Source organism: Geospiza fortis, unplaced genomic scaffold, assembly GCF_000277835.1.
Source record: "Geospiza fortis unplaced genomic scaffold, GeoFor_1.0 scaffold53, whole genome shotgun sequence".
In the NCBI taxonomy this organism is placed as follows: domain Eukaryota; kingdom Metazoa; phylum Chordata; class Aves; order Passeriformes; family Thraupidae; genus Geospiza; species Geospiza fortis.
Genome location: NW_005054305.1, coordinates 3,756,558 through 3,769,760, shown reverse-complemented (window position 1 = coordinate 3,769,760; position 13,203 = coordinate 3,756,558). Strand labels below are relative to the sequence as shown.

Here is a 13,203-nt window from a genome sequence, read left to right as displayed (position 1 = left end):
CATGAGTATTTTGCTCTTTGCTATCTGCTGAATATCCTCCTTTAGTGAAATCCAGGCAGTTACTTGCCTTGCCATTAGTGTGGGATTGCAGGTTCCAGGGCATCACTGCTGCTCCTCCTGCTGCACAGCCCCCTCTGATTGGTTAAGAAAAGGACCTCTCACCAGTTTTCCTCCCTTTTTCTTGTTCTGTGAAAGACGTGGGGAGCACAGAACTCTGGCAGCTCAGAACAGTTGAAAGTAGTTTATTGCAAAAAATTTTCAGTTAGTTTGTAGTGTCCTCTGATAAAGATGTTAATATAAGAAATTATATGCTGAATATATTCAATTATAAGAAACCTGTATTTTCTTAGAGAAGAAATGTTTATTTCTACCTTAGTTTGAAAGTAATGTAATATTCTGCATATTTGTAAACATCAAGGCTTGCAGCTTTTCCATGTTCCTTGGATCCTTTTGATTACAGAAATGAAGAATTTTAGCTCTGTCCAGTGAAGCCATTAAAACACTCCGTAGGACTCTGTCATTTTTTTCTTGGCATTAAGAGAGTTTTGCAATAATTGACTTGTTTAATTATTACTGGCCATCTTGTTCCTAATTATTGCTGCTTTCCCACATTTCCAGCTGAGGCAGAATATACTAAAGTGAATATTTTCTCTTTATGTGTATAATAATAATATATTTAAATATTTCTACAGCAAGAGATCAAGGCTATAAACACATTATGTATACAGTTTTGCTGCAGACAGTATATTTTTATACTTGACAAGTAGGACTTTTTTCTGAAGAATTTGAGAAATCCTGCAAGCAATCATCTTCCTGTGCTAGCTTTTTGGTATAGAAATGCTGTTACAGGAGTGCTGATTTGTGGGAAGAAATATCCATCCCTGTAGTATTTTATGGAATTAAAACAATGATATTTTCCATTCCCTGTTGTTTTTTCTCCAGTAAACAAGGGCTTGTAGGTATACCCAGTTTGTGTCCTTTAAGTAAAAACAAATTCTCATGTGGAAGCAGGGTTTTCCACTAGTTACATTTTCAACCCTTAAAGCATTTGATTTCTGACAGTGGAATATGATACGTAAAGCCACAGACATTAATTATTACCCATTGGAGGTCGCACTTTCAACCCATGGGACATTAATTTTCCTGATATATGGAAAATTCCAGCCTGTTAGTTTTAATTAAATATTTCAGAAGCACATTTTCTTGTAAATGGACTACAGTTTCTTATCCTTTACCCTTGATATTTGGCTAATTCTGCATATAATTATCATCTTATTTTGCAAGCCTCCTTCAAAGTGCTCTCCTGTCTCAAAATTCCATTCAGCTGTTACGTATTTGTCATTTAAAACTGAAAGATGTCTTTGCCAGTCATCAGCCAACATTGCCAAGAAGAAGATGGGGAAAAACATCTTTCAGGTTTCCTTGGGAAGTGAAATTATAATGACTTACCAGTCCCTTCTTGTGCTAGCAAACTGGTATCTCTTAAGCATGTATATACTCCCAGTGTGAGACTCAGCAAAGCTTTGGGTGGCAAGGGAGGATGGTGATCAAATTGTACTGTACAGAGGAGGTGACAAAGTGAGGCATGAGTGAGTGCTTCCCACTATGCCCCTGCAACACAAGAGTTCCCGCTGAGGATGCTGGAAGGTGAGGGTGCTGGCTGTTCCCCAGATCCTGGCATAGCCCAGTCTCCTCTCCTGATGGTTGTAGCAAATGCAGATTAGGAGCAGGACCATGTCACCAGATTTGGATCCCATAGTACCTCAGGTTTTTCCCTGAAGACCACATGAAGGATGCTAGAATCAACATTTTCCCATCTGAAAAGGAAAAAACAATAATTTCTTTACAGAAGTCTCTCTGCTGGGGGTCTACCCTTCCAATGCTGTTTTAATATGTGAAAGTAGCAGAGTGATCCTGGGAGGGGAGTCAGGAGGGAATTGGGACTTTGCAGCTCCTGGGATTTTGCTGCTGCTGCTGTTGCTGCTGCAGAGCAGCCGAGCACTGAGGCAGCGCCTTCTGTTAACACTTCCAGTCCATTCCCAAAGACATTCAGGTCCCAGGTAGCACTCCCAGTGGCTGAGCACTCTCCTCAGCATTATGGTTTTGTCTGAAGGCTCCATCCTCTGATACTATCTTACTCTTCTCTAAACAATTAATAAAATGGAGACAAAAAGCCTAGAGGTTTAAAATATGTAATTATATAAGTAATTTAGAACTAGGAAAATGCTGCAGAAACCAATTACAATTATACATTTCAGTAATGACTGACTTGGCCAAATACATGTTTTGTGTGTGAATTCCGTGATAAATTTGAAGATGACATGCTTGAGTATGAGGGAAAATTAATTCTAAATGCTGAGTACTTCCATATTAGACATAAAATGTGGCTCATACACCACATGAACAGGAGCCTCTGTTATATGGGCTGTCGCAGCTTTTGAGCAGCAGGACAGGCAGTAACAAGTCTTTGAGGAAGAAAGCTTGAAGTTCAAGGGATGGCTTTGAAAGAAAAGTGTTCTGTACCGGCTCATGATGCAAAATATATTTAATTCATTATATGTTACAGATTTCATGCAATTTGAATTGATTCATGCATTTATTACAGAATTGTAAATGGCCAGCTGGGGTTAATGGAGTTTTATTTGTTTTCTGGTCTCCTCCCAGCTGGTGAGAAACTATAGATGAGATTTGTATTCTGTTCACAACTTATATATATATACCTGCTCCAGGCACAGACATTGTTCCAAACTCAATTTGGGTTGCCTGTGCCATTTTCAAAGGGAGGATATTTGGCTGTTGATGCAACTCAGTGTATGGTTGCCTGGAGCCCTGCCCCTCTGCAGTTCCCTGAGACCCTGCTGCAGGCCCTGCTGCCTCCCTCTCTCTGGGAGCCACTTCTGTCTTTTGCTTCTTGAATCCCTTCTGGACATCCCCTTCTGGTGGCCAGTGGGTGGGGCATCTCTCAGCCTGGGGTGCTTTGTGCAGCCAGGAGGGCTGATCACCTCTGAGTGTTTGGTGGCTTTTTTTTTTTTGTTGCTGGTAGTGGGGGTTCGTTGTTTATTCACTGCTTTTAAAACGAAACAAAAACAGTGTTCCATGACTGTCTGTTGTCAAAAAGTACTTCCACACTGCACATACAGACATATGAACAGGCACACAAAATCAGACCTGCCAGTCACTCTTGCTCATTTCATTGGGAAACCACCAGTGACTCAGGAGTGTTTTGCAAATGCCCCAGTGCAGGAACAAAACATTTATTTGATATCACTCTGAGGGTTTTGTTTGGCTTTTTCAGCCTTTCCTATTGCTCTAAATAAAGCTGGTTTGGGAGGCCCACATCCAGAAATGTATGTGTACTCAGTGGTTGATGTTGCAAGACCTGCTGCCAAGCAGAGGCTCTCTTGGTGGCTGTGTGGTTCTGGTGGTGTCTAAAAGCTGAGACATTTTTCTGTATTATTTGAGTGTTCTGCTTGATACCTGCCACAAGCATTTAACTTTTACATTAAAGCATTACCTCACATTGAAATGTTGTCAACTCCATACCCCCATCTTTACATTACCACAATGTGCTGCCCCTCACCTTAGCTGTGCCTGCCCTAATGTTGGTTGCAGTAAATGGTATCCAAAAAGTGATCTGAGTTTAAAACACAAGTGAAAACCAAGCAAAGAACCAAACCAAACTATTCCCCAGGTACAGTTTCCAAACTAAATCCAAACTAAATCAAGTTTCCTATGCAGTGCTCTATAAAGCAGAATGAGTCAGTCCAGGGCGTTGGAGCATCTAAAAGGGATGGGTTGTGCTGAAGGGGACTATCAAAAGAGGTGTCCAAAATAATTGAGGGATTATCATCTTATGAGATACAGACTGGGGCAGTGAGGTGGATGGGAGAGGCTGCTGGCCTGGCTTCTTCCCTTCCACCACCCCAGCTGTGCTGCTTGGAACTTAATAAGGCCATGCTGGAAAATATGTGGCTTACACAGTGGTTTGAAACCTGCCCTTTTCTAATGAAACAAAGCCACAGAGCTGCTTCAGTGAAGTGTCTATGGGAGGGTTTTGTAGTGCTGGGCTATTTGAGGAGCTCTTGAGCTGAGCTTGGTCTGACTGTGCTCCTTGTCTCTTGTTTCCTCTCCAGAATTGGCCGGCTTTTTGATGGCACGGAGCCCATTGTCCTTGACAGTCTCAAGCAGCATTATTTCATCGACAGGGATGGGCAGATGTTCAGATATATCTTGAATTTCTTAAGGACATCAAAACTCCTCATTCCTGATGATTTCAAGGTGAGATTTCGAGGGTCCTGGGTGCTTTGCATGTCCCTTGGTAAAGCAAGTATCTGGTGTGTAGTCAAAACAGAGCCCTGGATAGGGAAGGTGGACTTGCAGGGTATGGTATTTGATTTCAAGTACATGGCAAAAGTAAGAATGGGGTTGCTAAAGTGGTGTCTTCCTTTCCTAGAGTGGCATCAATATTAAACTTTCGTGGCCAGATTTGACACAGGGAAATTAAATGTTGTACCATACTCATGCAAACAGAAGCGACAATCTGCAACTGACTGCTCATGAGCTTTACTAATTATTTGTCCTCTCATCCATTTTTATGCTTCCCCAGTGATTGCAGCAGCTCCAGTTTCCACTTCCACACTGAAATTCAGAAAATGGTGTGTGAATCACAATATTGACAAAATAAACTGCACGCATGGTAATATTTGGGCATTAAGTCATAGACTGTTTTCTCCCTCAGACTCTTGAATGCGTACTGCAAGTTTAATTTTGGAGTTTTAGAGAAGTCAGGAATGAATCATTCTATGTTTATTATTTAAACTTTAATAAAGAGCCTGGTTTTTTTTTCCAGTTTTTAGTAACAAATTGAATTAGTGATATTTCAATGTCAGACAAAGGCTACAGAGGCAGAGCTTCAGAATCCATGTGATGTTTATTCACTGTAGGAAATGCAGCAATTGGGATTGAACAGGAGAGGTGATGGGTGATGAGGCAGGCATGGAGCAGTTCACACTGGTATTCAGTCCTTTTCCCCTCCTAGCTGAGGCAGTTTTTCAGGCATTTGGGCATAACAGGTGTGAGGCTGAGTTCAAGAGCTGTATTTCGGCAAGCTTTGAATCATCTGCTGTAGACACATCCTTGCTGCTCCCCTAGTGGCAAGGGCAGATCTCCCTGAATAATGTGGGAGTTTGGAGCAAACCGATAAGCATCATTTCCTTCTTTTGAAGCCTTAGCCTGGCTTTGTGCTGCTCTCGGCACTTCTCCTGCAGGTTAATCAGAAATACAGAAAAAGGAAAAGCCACCTTTCATGCAATATTAAGAAATTACATATGTAGAGCTTTTTAAACACATAAATATATTGTAGCGGTGTTGAAATTAAAAATGTAATTCCTGGCAAGTTCACTCAACTGTGATGTTCAAAGGGGTGTCCTCCCCAGTTATGCTTTAAGGTGTACAAAAAAACCCCAGTGATTAAAATGAACAGTGTTTCTTGTTTCTTAGAAATATGTGGGTTACATTACTTTTTTGTTACACAACAAATGTAAGCAGTATTTTTACCATGATTTAGGTATCCTCATCAAGTATTTGGTTTCTAGTTCAAATTCAGGACCATATTGACTGTTAGCAGGCTTCTCTTGACACTCTGTTTCTCTCTCATCCCTAATTCTTATGTATCTCTTTTCTCTGTATAAATATTTTCCAAATGGTTTTATGCTCTTACACCTAGAAAAACAATTTTTTTAAAATGTTTTTTAAATTTAAAAAATGGCAGTAGGCAGACTCCACATCATCAGTTCCAAATTACTTTTGCAGTGGCTATGCCTAGAAATGCATTCCCTCTGCTCTGGTATTTGAGATGATGTAGTAAACAATACTAGTGGCAAAATAGGGAAGTATTAAAAAATACTTAATTTTTAAAATGCACTAATATGTGCAAACATTATGCAAATATCTGAATCATTTTACACTAACAAACATTGCAGGCTTCCTCATTTACATTCTTATACCTGTTATAATGCCTGCTAGTATTGCTGTAAGACACAATGGATCCTAGTGATGAATTTTCTGAATTCTGATTGAATTCTGTTCCATCTGTTCAATGAGATCATTATTATATGACATCATGGTGGGGATGAAATATGGGGAAAAGTGGGATTTTTTTTTTTTTTTTTGCAGTTTCCCTACTCTTGCAAGTGCTGCTATACTCCTTGTGTTCCAAGTGGCTGATTGTTGGAACCCAGGAAATTCCTCTGGCTGCCCTGGAGGACTCAAGACCCTGACAGGGGGCTCGGAGACCTCGGCACAGAGTCAAAAACACCTGTGCCTTCGATTTTAGCCCTTGGAAAAAACAATTACCAACTTTGTATGAAGATGTATAAGCCACAGGAATTTGAATAGAATGTTAGTGAATTTATCACAGGGTGAAAATGTAGAATTTTGAGATTTTAGAATGGGGGTTCAGAAGCCAAGATGGAGGGATTTGGGTTGCCTTGGGATTTGGATGCCTTGTCCTTCTTCCTTCTTCTTCTTAGCCTCCATCTTCTGTGTGATGTTGGCACTTTTAGATTGGTTTAGTAGAAACACACTGTCTAACATAGGTGATAGGTATTGGGGAGTTATTGTAAATAATGTGCACGTAGTTTTTAGTATAAAAGGTAACACCGCCCCTGAAGGCAGTCAGTGTGCCGCGAACCGGCCTGCCAGACCTTGGTGGGTCAGAGAAAGAATGTTAGAGATAAGAAATAATAAACAACCTTGAGAACGAGAACAGAAGAATCCTGACTCCTCCTTCAGCTGCCAGGCTGGAAAAAGAGACTCTCTAACACATCTCAGGGTCCTTGTGACCGCAGAGACCCTCAAGAGCTGATGGTTATTTTTTGCTTGCACTGTTACTTTATTATACTTTCCTACACAGTCATGAGGAGCTCTGTCCGAAGGGTTCCTTAAGCAGTGTCAGCCTGAATATCCATCTTCCTTAAGCACCACGTTAGCAATGCCTCTCTTAATGTGTGTGTCTTTCAGGACTACAGCTTGTTATATGAAGAAGCAAAGTATTTCCAGCTTCAGCCCATGCTAGGAGAGATGGAACGGTGGAAACAGGACCGGGAGAGCGGCCGCTTCTCAAAGTCCTGCGAGTGCCTGGTGGTGCGAGTGGCCCCAGATCTCGGCGAGAGGATTACACTGAGCGGAGATAAGTCGTTGATAGAGGAGGTGTTCCCCGAGATCGGGGATGTGATGTGTAATTCTGTCAACGCCGGCTGGAACCACGACTCTACACACGTCATCCGCTTCCCGCTGAACGGATACTGTCACCTCAACTCAGTTCAGGTAGGATGTCACACTTGCAGTTTTTGAAAGGGAGCTGCTGGCCAGGTGCCAGTGGGCTGACCCTGTTCCATGTCACTGGAGCGTTTTGGTGAGCAGAATCAGCTGGAGTCTTTAAGCAACTTACTTACTTACATGTGTCAAGTTGTCTTTCTCAATTTAATTAATGTATCGCCATTTAATCCATTTAATACATGCATCTCCATTTAATTCATGTATCAATTCAAATCTCTTTGCAAACAAACTACAGTAGTGTTAGAATTTTCTCTGATCATAGGGAAAACCCTTCACTTTCACTTCCAGTATTTTTTCCTGATTTTATATAGCATAGTAGAGACCTGTTGCGATTGATAGGACAAGGGATAATGATTTAAACTAAAATAGGGAAGATTTTTATTAGATAAAAGGAGGAAAGTTTTTCAGTGAGGGTGGTGAAACACTGCAACAGGTTGCTCAGAGAGGTGGTGGATGCCCCATCCGTGGAAATATTCAAGGGTCAGGCTGGACAGGGCTCTGAGCAGCCTGATTTAGTTAAAGATGTCCCTGCTCACTGCAGAGGGGTTGAACTTGATGATCTTTAAAGGTTCCTTTCAACCCAAAGTACTCTATGATACAATGTAGCAATGTCTAAAATCAGTAGATGTTATGAAATGGATAAGAAAAAATCTGGGAGACGAATGCAGGTAATTCCTGGAATAATTACAATCAACTTCAGTGTTAGTGTTATGTTTTTATCCTTTGTTGGTTAAAAGCAACCAACCTCAGACACCTGCCTGCCCCTAGTTAGCACATTCTGCATAGCCAGCACTTCCCATGTGAAATCATCAATGGCACAATTGATGCTGTTTGATTTAAACACACCTCCTACATGCTGAAGGCTCATGGGTGAATTCTTCTACAGAACAGCCTTGCAAGCTGAGCTTGGCATCTTTTCATCTGCCAGGTCCCACTGTCCAGGTAGAGAATCACAGAGTCATTAAGGTTGGAAAAGATCTCCAAGATCAACAAGTTCAGTCTTTGATCAAACACCACGACGTCAACTAAACCACAGCACCAAGTGCCACATCCAGTCATTTCTTGAATATTTCCAGGGATGGTGATTCCACCACTGCCCTGGATAGTCCATTCCAATGCTGAACCACTCTCATAGTGAAGAAATTCTTTCTGATGTCCAACCCAACCTGAATGTCCCCTGGTGCATCTTGAGGCCATTTCCTCTTGACCTGCTGCTGGTTTCTTGGTAGAAGAGCCTGACAGCCACCTTGCTACAGCCTCCTTTCAGGTAGTTTTAGAAGGTCACCCCTGAGCTTCTTTTTCTCCAGATGAAGCAAGCTGAGCACTGGGGCACACTCTGAAGGCTGGCAAGGCACTACACTTGTGCTAGCCCTTAACACAAAGACTTAGATAGACCTATCTAGACCTATCTAACCCATGTTATGCTTGGACAGCTGTCTCTTACTGGCCTTGACTGTCATGTTGAAGCATCAAAATTGTTTTGTCCTGGAGATTAATGCAATTTTAGGACAGCCTTAGATGTCAGATTACAACTGAAAAGGCATTTCAAGGATGGCTGCTTAGCTATATCATAGGATATCATATCCATTATCATATGACAGTTATCAAGGCAGTTGTATCCTTCAGCACTTTGTCACTTATTCTGATGCTTACATTTTTGTTGCACAAATAAGAATTACAAAGCATATTTACTTATGTGAAAAACCTGAGTCAGAGTGGCAAAATATGTACAGGCTTGTGTAATGATCCCACATTGACAGTGGGAGGACATAAGTATCTCCCAGTACTAATAAAAATGGGAGACAGGACAAGGACTACCAATAGACCTGAAGGGTGAGGTACAGACCAAATGGATTGTCCAGGGTGAGCTAGTTTCCAGAGTTGCTTCCACCACATTTTTTCTCAGGACCCAAGTTCTCCTGTTCTTTTTTCCAGTGGCTTGAGCTGACACATTTGGGCAAGGACAGGGGATTTTGGCATATATTGTTAAAAACTAAAGATCACATGTGTTTTGATCACTGTTTCCAAGTCTCTTTTCCCATCCCTTCCTTTTTTATATGATGCTGTGCAGTTAGCCATGCTCAAGTACTTTGGAAAGACATTTGCCAACCTGAAGCATTTTATGTAAAGATGTGGCATGTCTTCTTTGAAGCGTTTTTAAGCCTCAGCTTGTTTCTTACCCTGCCCTCGTCCTTTGCATTCTTCTGCCATTCTGCTTACCAGTGTTGTTCCAGCATACATGCAAGACAAATTGACAACTGGTAAAACAGCTGGGGAAGCCATGGTAGGCACCAGATTCCAGCACAACCCTTGTGAGGTCTGAATAGAGGGTCCCACATCCTCTGGGGCCCAGGAGAATCAGCCCCTTCCTTGGGCTTGGCAGCTGTCAGGCTGACCCTGGTAAATCCCAGGAAGTCTCCTTCACAGGTGAGGCAAAGGAAGCACAGAACAGGTGAAGATGATGATGATAAAAGTAACAAAGAGTTGGTTTTTAAGTCTCTAAATAAGTATCATGGTAGGTTTTCTGAAATTATGACCGTTGTTATCTACACTGTCACCATTTCATTGTGGTGTTTGCTCAGCATCTGCTGTGCAATCATGTGTTTGCCCTTTTGTGTTGTAAATTCTGTAAAGCAGAGAATGTGTTTTTCTAGTCCTGTTTCTGTGGCCAGAAGAAAACTGGATTTGTTGACAGTACTAAAAAAATAAAATAAATTTTTCTTCATTTTTTTTTTCACTGCTGGGTGGCCATAGTCAGCAGAAATCAATCCAGTACAGTTAAGCTGTGTAACCACTTTTTTTTCCCCCTAGCTGAATCCATTTGAAAACAACAGTTATTATCATTGGACAGCAAATAGTCTGTTAATTTATTTATACATTGGTGTTTGTTTCCTCTTTTTTGCAGGTACTTGAGAGGTTACAGCAAAGAGGGTTTGAGATTGTTGGCTCATGTGGAGGTGGGGTGGACTCTTCCCAATTCAGTGAATACGTATTGAGACGAGAACTCAGAAGGACATCTCGTGCACCCTCTGTCATTCGAATAAAGCAAGAGCCTCTGGACTAAAATGGACATGTTTCTTTATGCAAAAAAAAAAAAAAAAAAGGAAAACAAAGAGGAAAAACAAAAAGGGGGACATTTCATGTGCAGTTTGGACTCCAAACAAGTCCTGGAACTAAAATTGAATAAAAGACACATTTATATCAAATATAGAGACCACACCTGAATTCATATGGGAACACTTGGAATAGTAGTGATAATAATAATAACCTCAAGGTATAAAAGAAAACACACACACACACATAAAAAAATATGTATGTATATGTATGTCTGTACATATATATATGTATGTATATGTCAAAGGGTAGGAAATGCAATGACAAAACGTGGTAGATGAGATTGGTGCTGTGATGGCCATCAAGTGTCCCAGGCCCTTCCTGGGCCCACTTAACGGTGTACAAGCCATTGCCAGGGGGGGATTCATGGACTGTTCTTCACCCATTTTCATTGCCAAACAGCCATCCACTTTTTAATGTGTACACATCTTGACTCAACTTTATTTGCATATGGAGGTTTATGTCTGTCTTTTTTAGAGGTGGATGGGCAGATATTCAGGAGACGACCATCCATTGCATTGGAAAGCTGAAATTTTAAATGTAGTTTGTACAGAAGTCGCACACTTTTTGTCAGCCCTCACAGATGTGAAAGGTTAACTTTTCTTTTGAATGAGTTTTTTTTGTTGTTTTGTTTTGTGTTTTTCAAAGGGGGCCAGAATAATTAATATTTGGTAGAGATGCTCTGGTTTGAATCTGCTGCTTTCCTACAATTTTTTCAAATTTTATAATGTATTAAATACAATAAACTCCTGTTTAAAATAACAAGGGTCTGGTTTAAGCCAACAGAAGCAGAGAGGTGGGATTGCACTGCACTCCAGCATGTAGAGGGGCAAGGCAGTGGGCAGGCAGAGCTGCCTGCACAGGGTGCAGTGAGTCTAAGGCAGCAGAGGCTGTTGAGGGATCTTCTGGTGTGGTGCACATGGCTGCTGTTCCTTCAGCACTCTCCCAGCTGGAAGAGAAACTGTTGGTCAGACGTGAAAATAACACCAGCTCAGCCCAGGGAAACCCATGAAAAAATGACACCTGGTTCTGTAACCTTCAGTGTAACCGTGAATCCTTGCATCATTCCCTCTTGATTAAGGAGTTGGCAGCTTTGACTCTCCAAGCCCTTGCCTTGCTGAGTGTTAGTCAGCCTGTTTGGTTTTCAGGTTGCTCATTTCCTTCATTTCAAGACGTTGTTCTTCTGTCAGGAGAGTGACCCTTGCGTTACCATCGGCTGTGTCTCTTGGTAGCAGGCAGTAATTCCACGTTCTGCATTGGAAGTCCTGCCAGCTGCTCTCTTGCAGTATCACTAAGGCCACCTCTTCATGGGCACGGGCTCCAGGCCTGTGAGATTTTGCAGAGGCACCACATCCTGATGCCACTGCACAGATTGCTCACGGGTTGATGCACCAGCAACCACCACCTTTCCTCCAAAGTATCTTTTTATGCACTGTTACAGAATATGACTCTGTGTTCATCCTAGTATGGAAATTTCTATCAAGACAATGGTGCTGGCATTCCATTCATTTTGGTGACACTTTGCTATTTATTTAAGAAAAGAGAAACTGTTAGATACATGCAACAAGGTTTCCAATATAGTCTAACTAAAAAAAAAAAAAGTTACATTTTTTCTGGTTTTTATTAAAATGTGTCTGAGGACGTCTTTAAAATAACTGGCAGCACATATCAATGGTTTGGAATTACTGGAGTGTGAAAATGGGTGAGGGAGGGGCCTCTAAAAATTAAGGTTCATTAGTGGGTTATTAGATTTTCAATGTGATGCTGATCTGTCTATCCACAGTACTGAAACAGCTGCCTTATTGAAAATGCTTGTTTTCAATTAGCAGCAAGAAGTCCTCTTACAAAATAAACAAATGCTTGCTCTTACTGCCCACAATTTGGTTGTTAGTCTGCATAGAAGTTGGAAAGCTAAAACCCAGGGAAATAAATATTTTTAACAGATCTTCAAACCATTGGAAGTGATGAAATTTGTGATGTCCAAAAAGATGCCAGTCCCCATGGGTTTGAGAGTCCGTGGGTTCCAGTGCAAGGTGATGTGATTCTTCAGAGACTGCTGTGCAGGCTGGAGCTGGGGGGAGTGCAGCTCCTTTCCCTGCTCCTTGGCAAGCAGGCACTGCAAGCCTGTTGCATCAGCAGCCCCAAAGGTGTCCCCCCAGTGCTGGCAGGGCCCACACTGCCTGCAGCCTCTGCACAGGAGCTTTGCCTCTGATGCTCTCCAACATGTGGCTCCCAGAGCCAGCAGGTTGTGCTCTGCTGGTGGTTTTGCTAGCTCAGCGTGTACCTGTCCAAGTCAATGACCTAAAGATATCACTGTGCTCCTTCCAAATCCTCAACTGGCTGGGCACCCTCTCACCAAGCTGCTTTTGTTGTTGATGGAGTCAAAAATCACTCTGACACCCTGAATATAAATGTCTCTGCAATTACAATATGGTCATGGAGTAAGAGGTCATGAATATTCAAAGTAATGGCTGATGAAAAATGTATGCAGGAATAAACTGGCTGTAGATTTTTAGAGAGCAAATGAGATTAGTCCTGTTTGCAATTGAGGTTTATAACCATGTGTTTTTAAAATGTTCTTTAGAAAAACTGATCAACAAACAAATGAGCAATTTCTCCAGGAATGTGGGGGGAGTGGGGGGAACCAAGAAGCACCAGATTACTGTCAGCTTGTCTCTGGAGGTTAGTAATTTTGACATCTAAATTGATCTAATTTTTTATTAGAAAGTGTTGACTCCATTTTATGCCATC

General features: G+C 41.6%; 1 protein-coding gene across 4 annotated transcripts in view; it reads left to right on the top strand.

Annotated features, from left to right (window-relative positions):
- KCTD1 (potassium channel tetramerization domain containing 1) overlaps window positions 1-11,214 on the top strand; it is a 100,355-nt gene extending 89,141 nt beyond the window's left edge. For all 4 annotated transcript variants that reach the window (XM_031066531.1, XM_031066530.1, XM_031066532.1 and 1 more), the window contains exons 3-5: window positions 4,134-4,278; window positions 7,021-7,326; window positions 10,244-11,214. In XM_031066531.1, the coding sequence (XP_030922391.1) occupies window positions 4,134-4,278; window positions 7,021-7,326; window positions 10,244-10,402 (610 nt within the window). In that variant the 3' untranslated portion in view covers window positions 10,403-11,214. The remainder of the gene's footprint in view (window positions 1-4,133; window positions 4,279-7,020; window positions 7,327-10,243) is intronic.
- The last annotated feature ends 1,989 nt before the right edge of the window (window positions 11,215-13,203 follow it).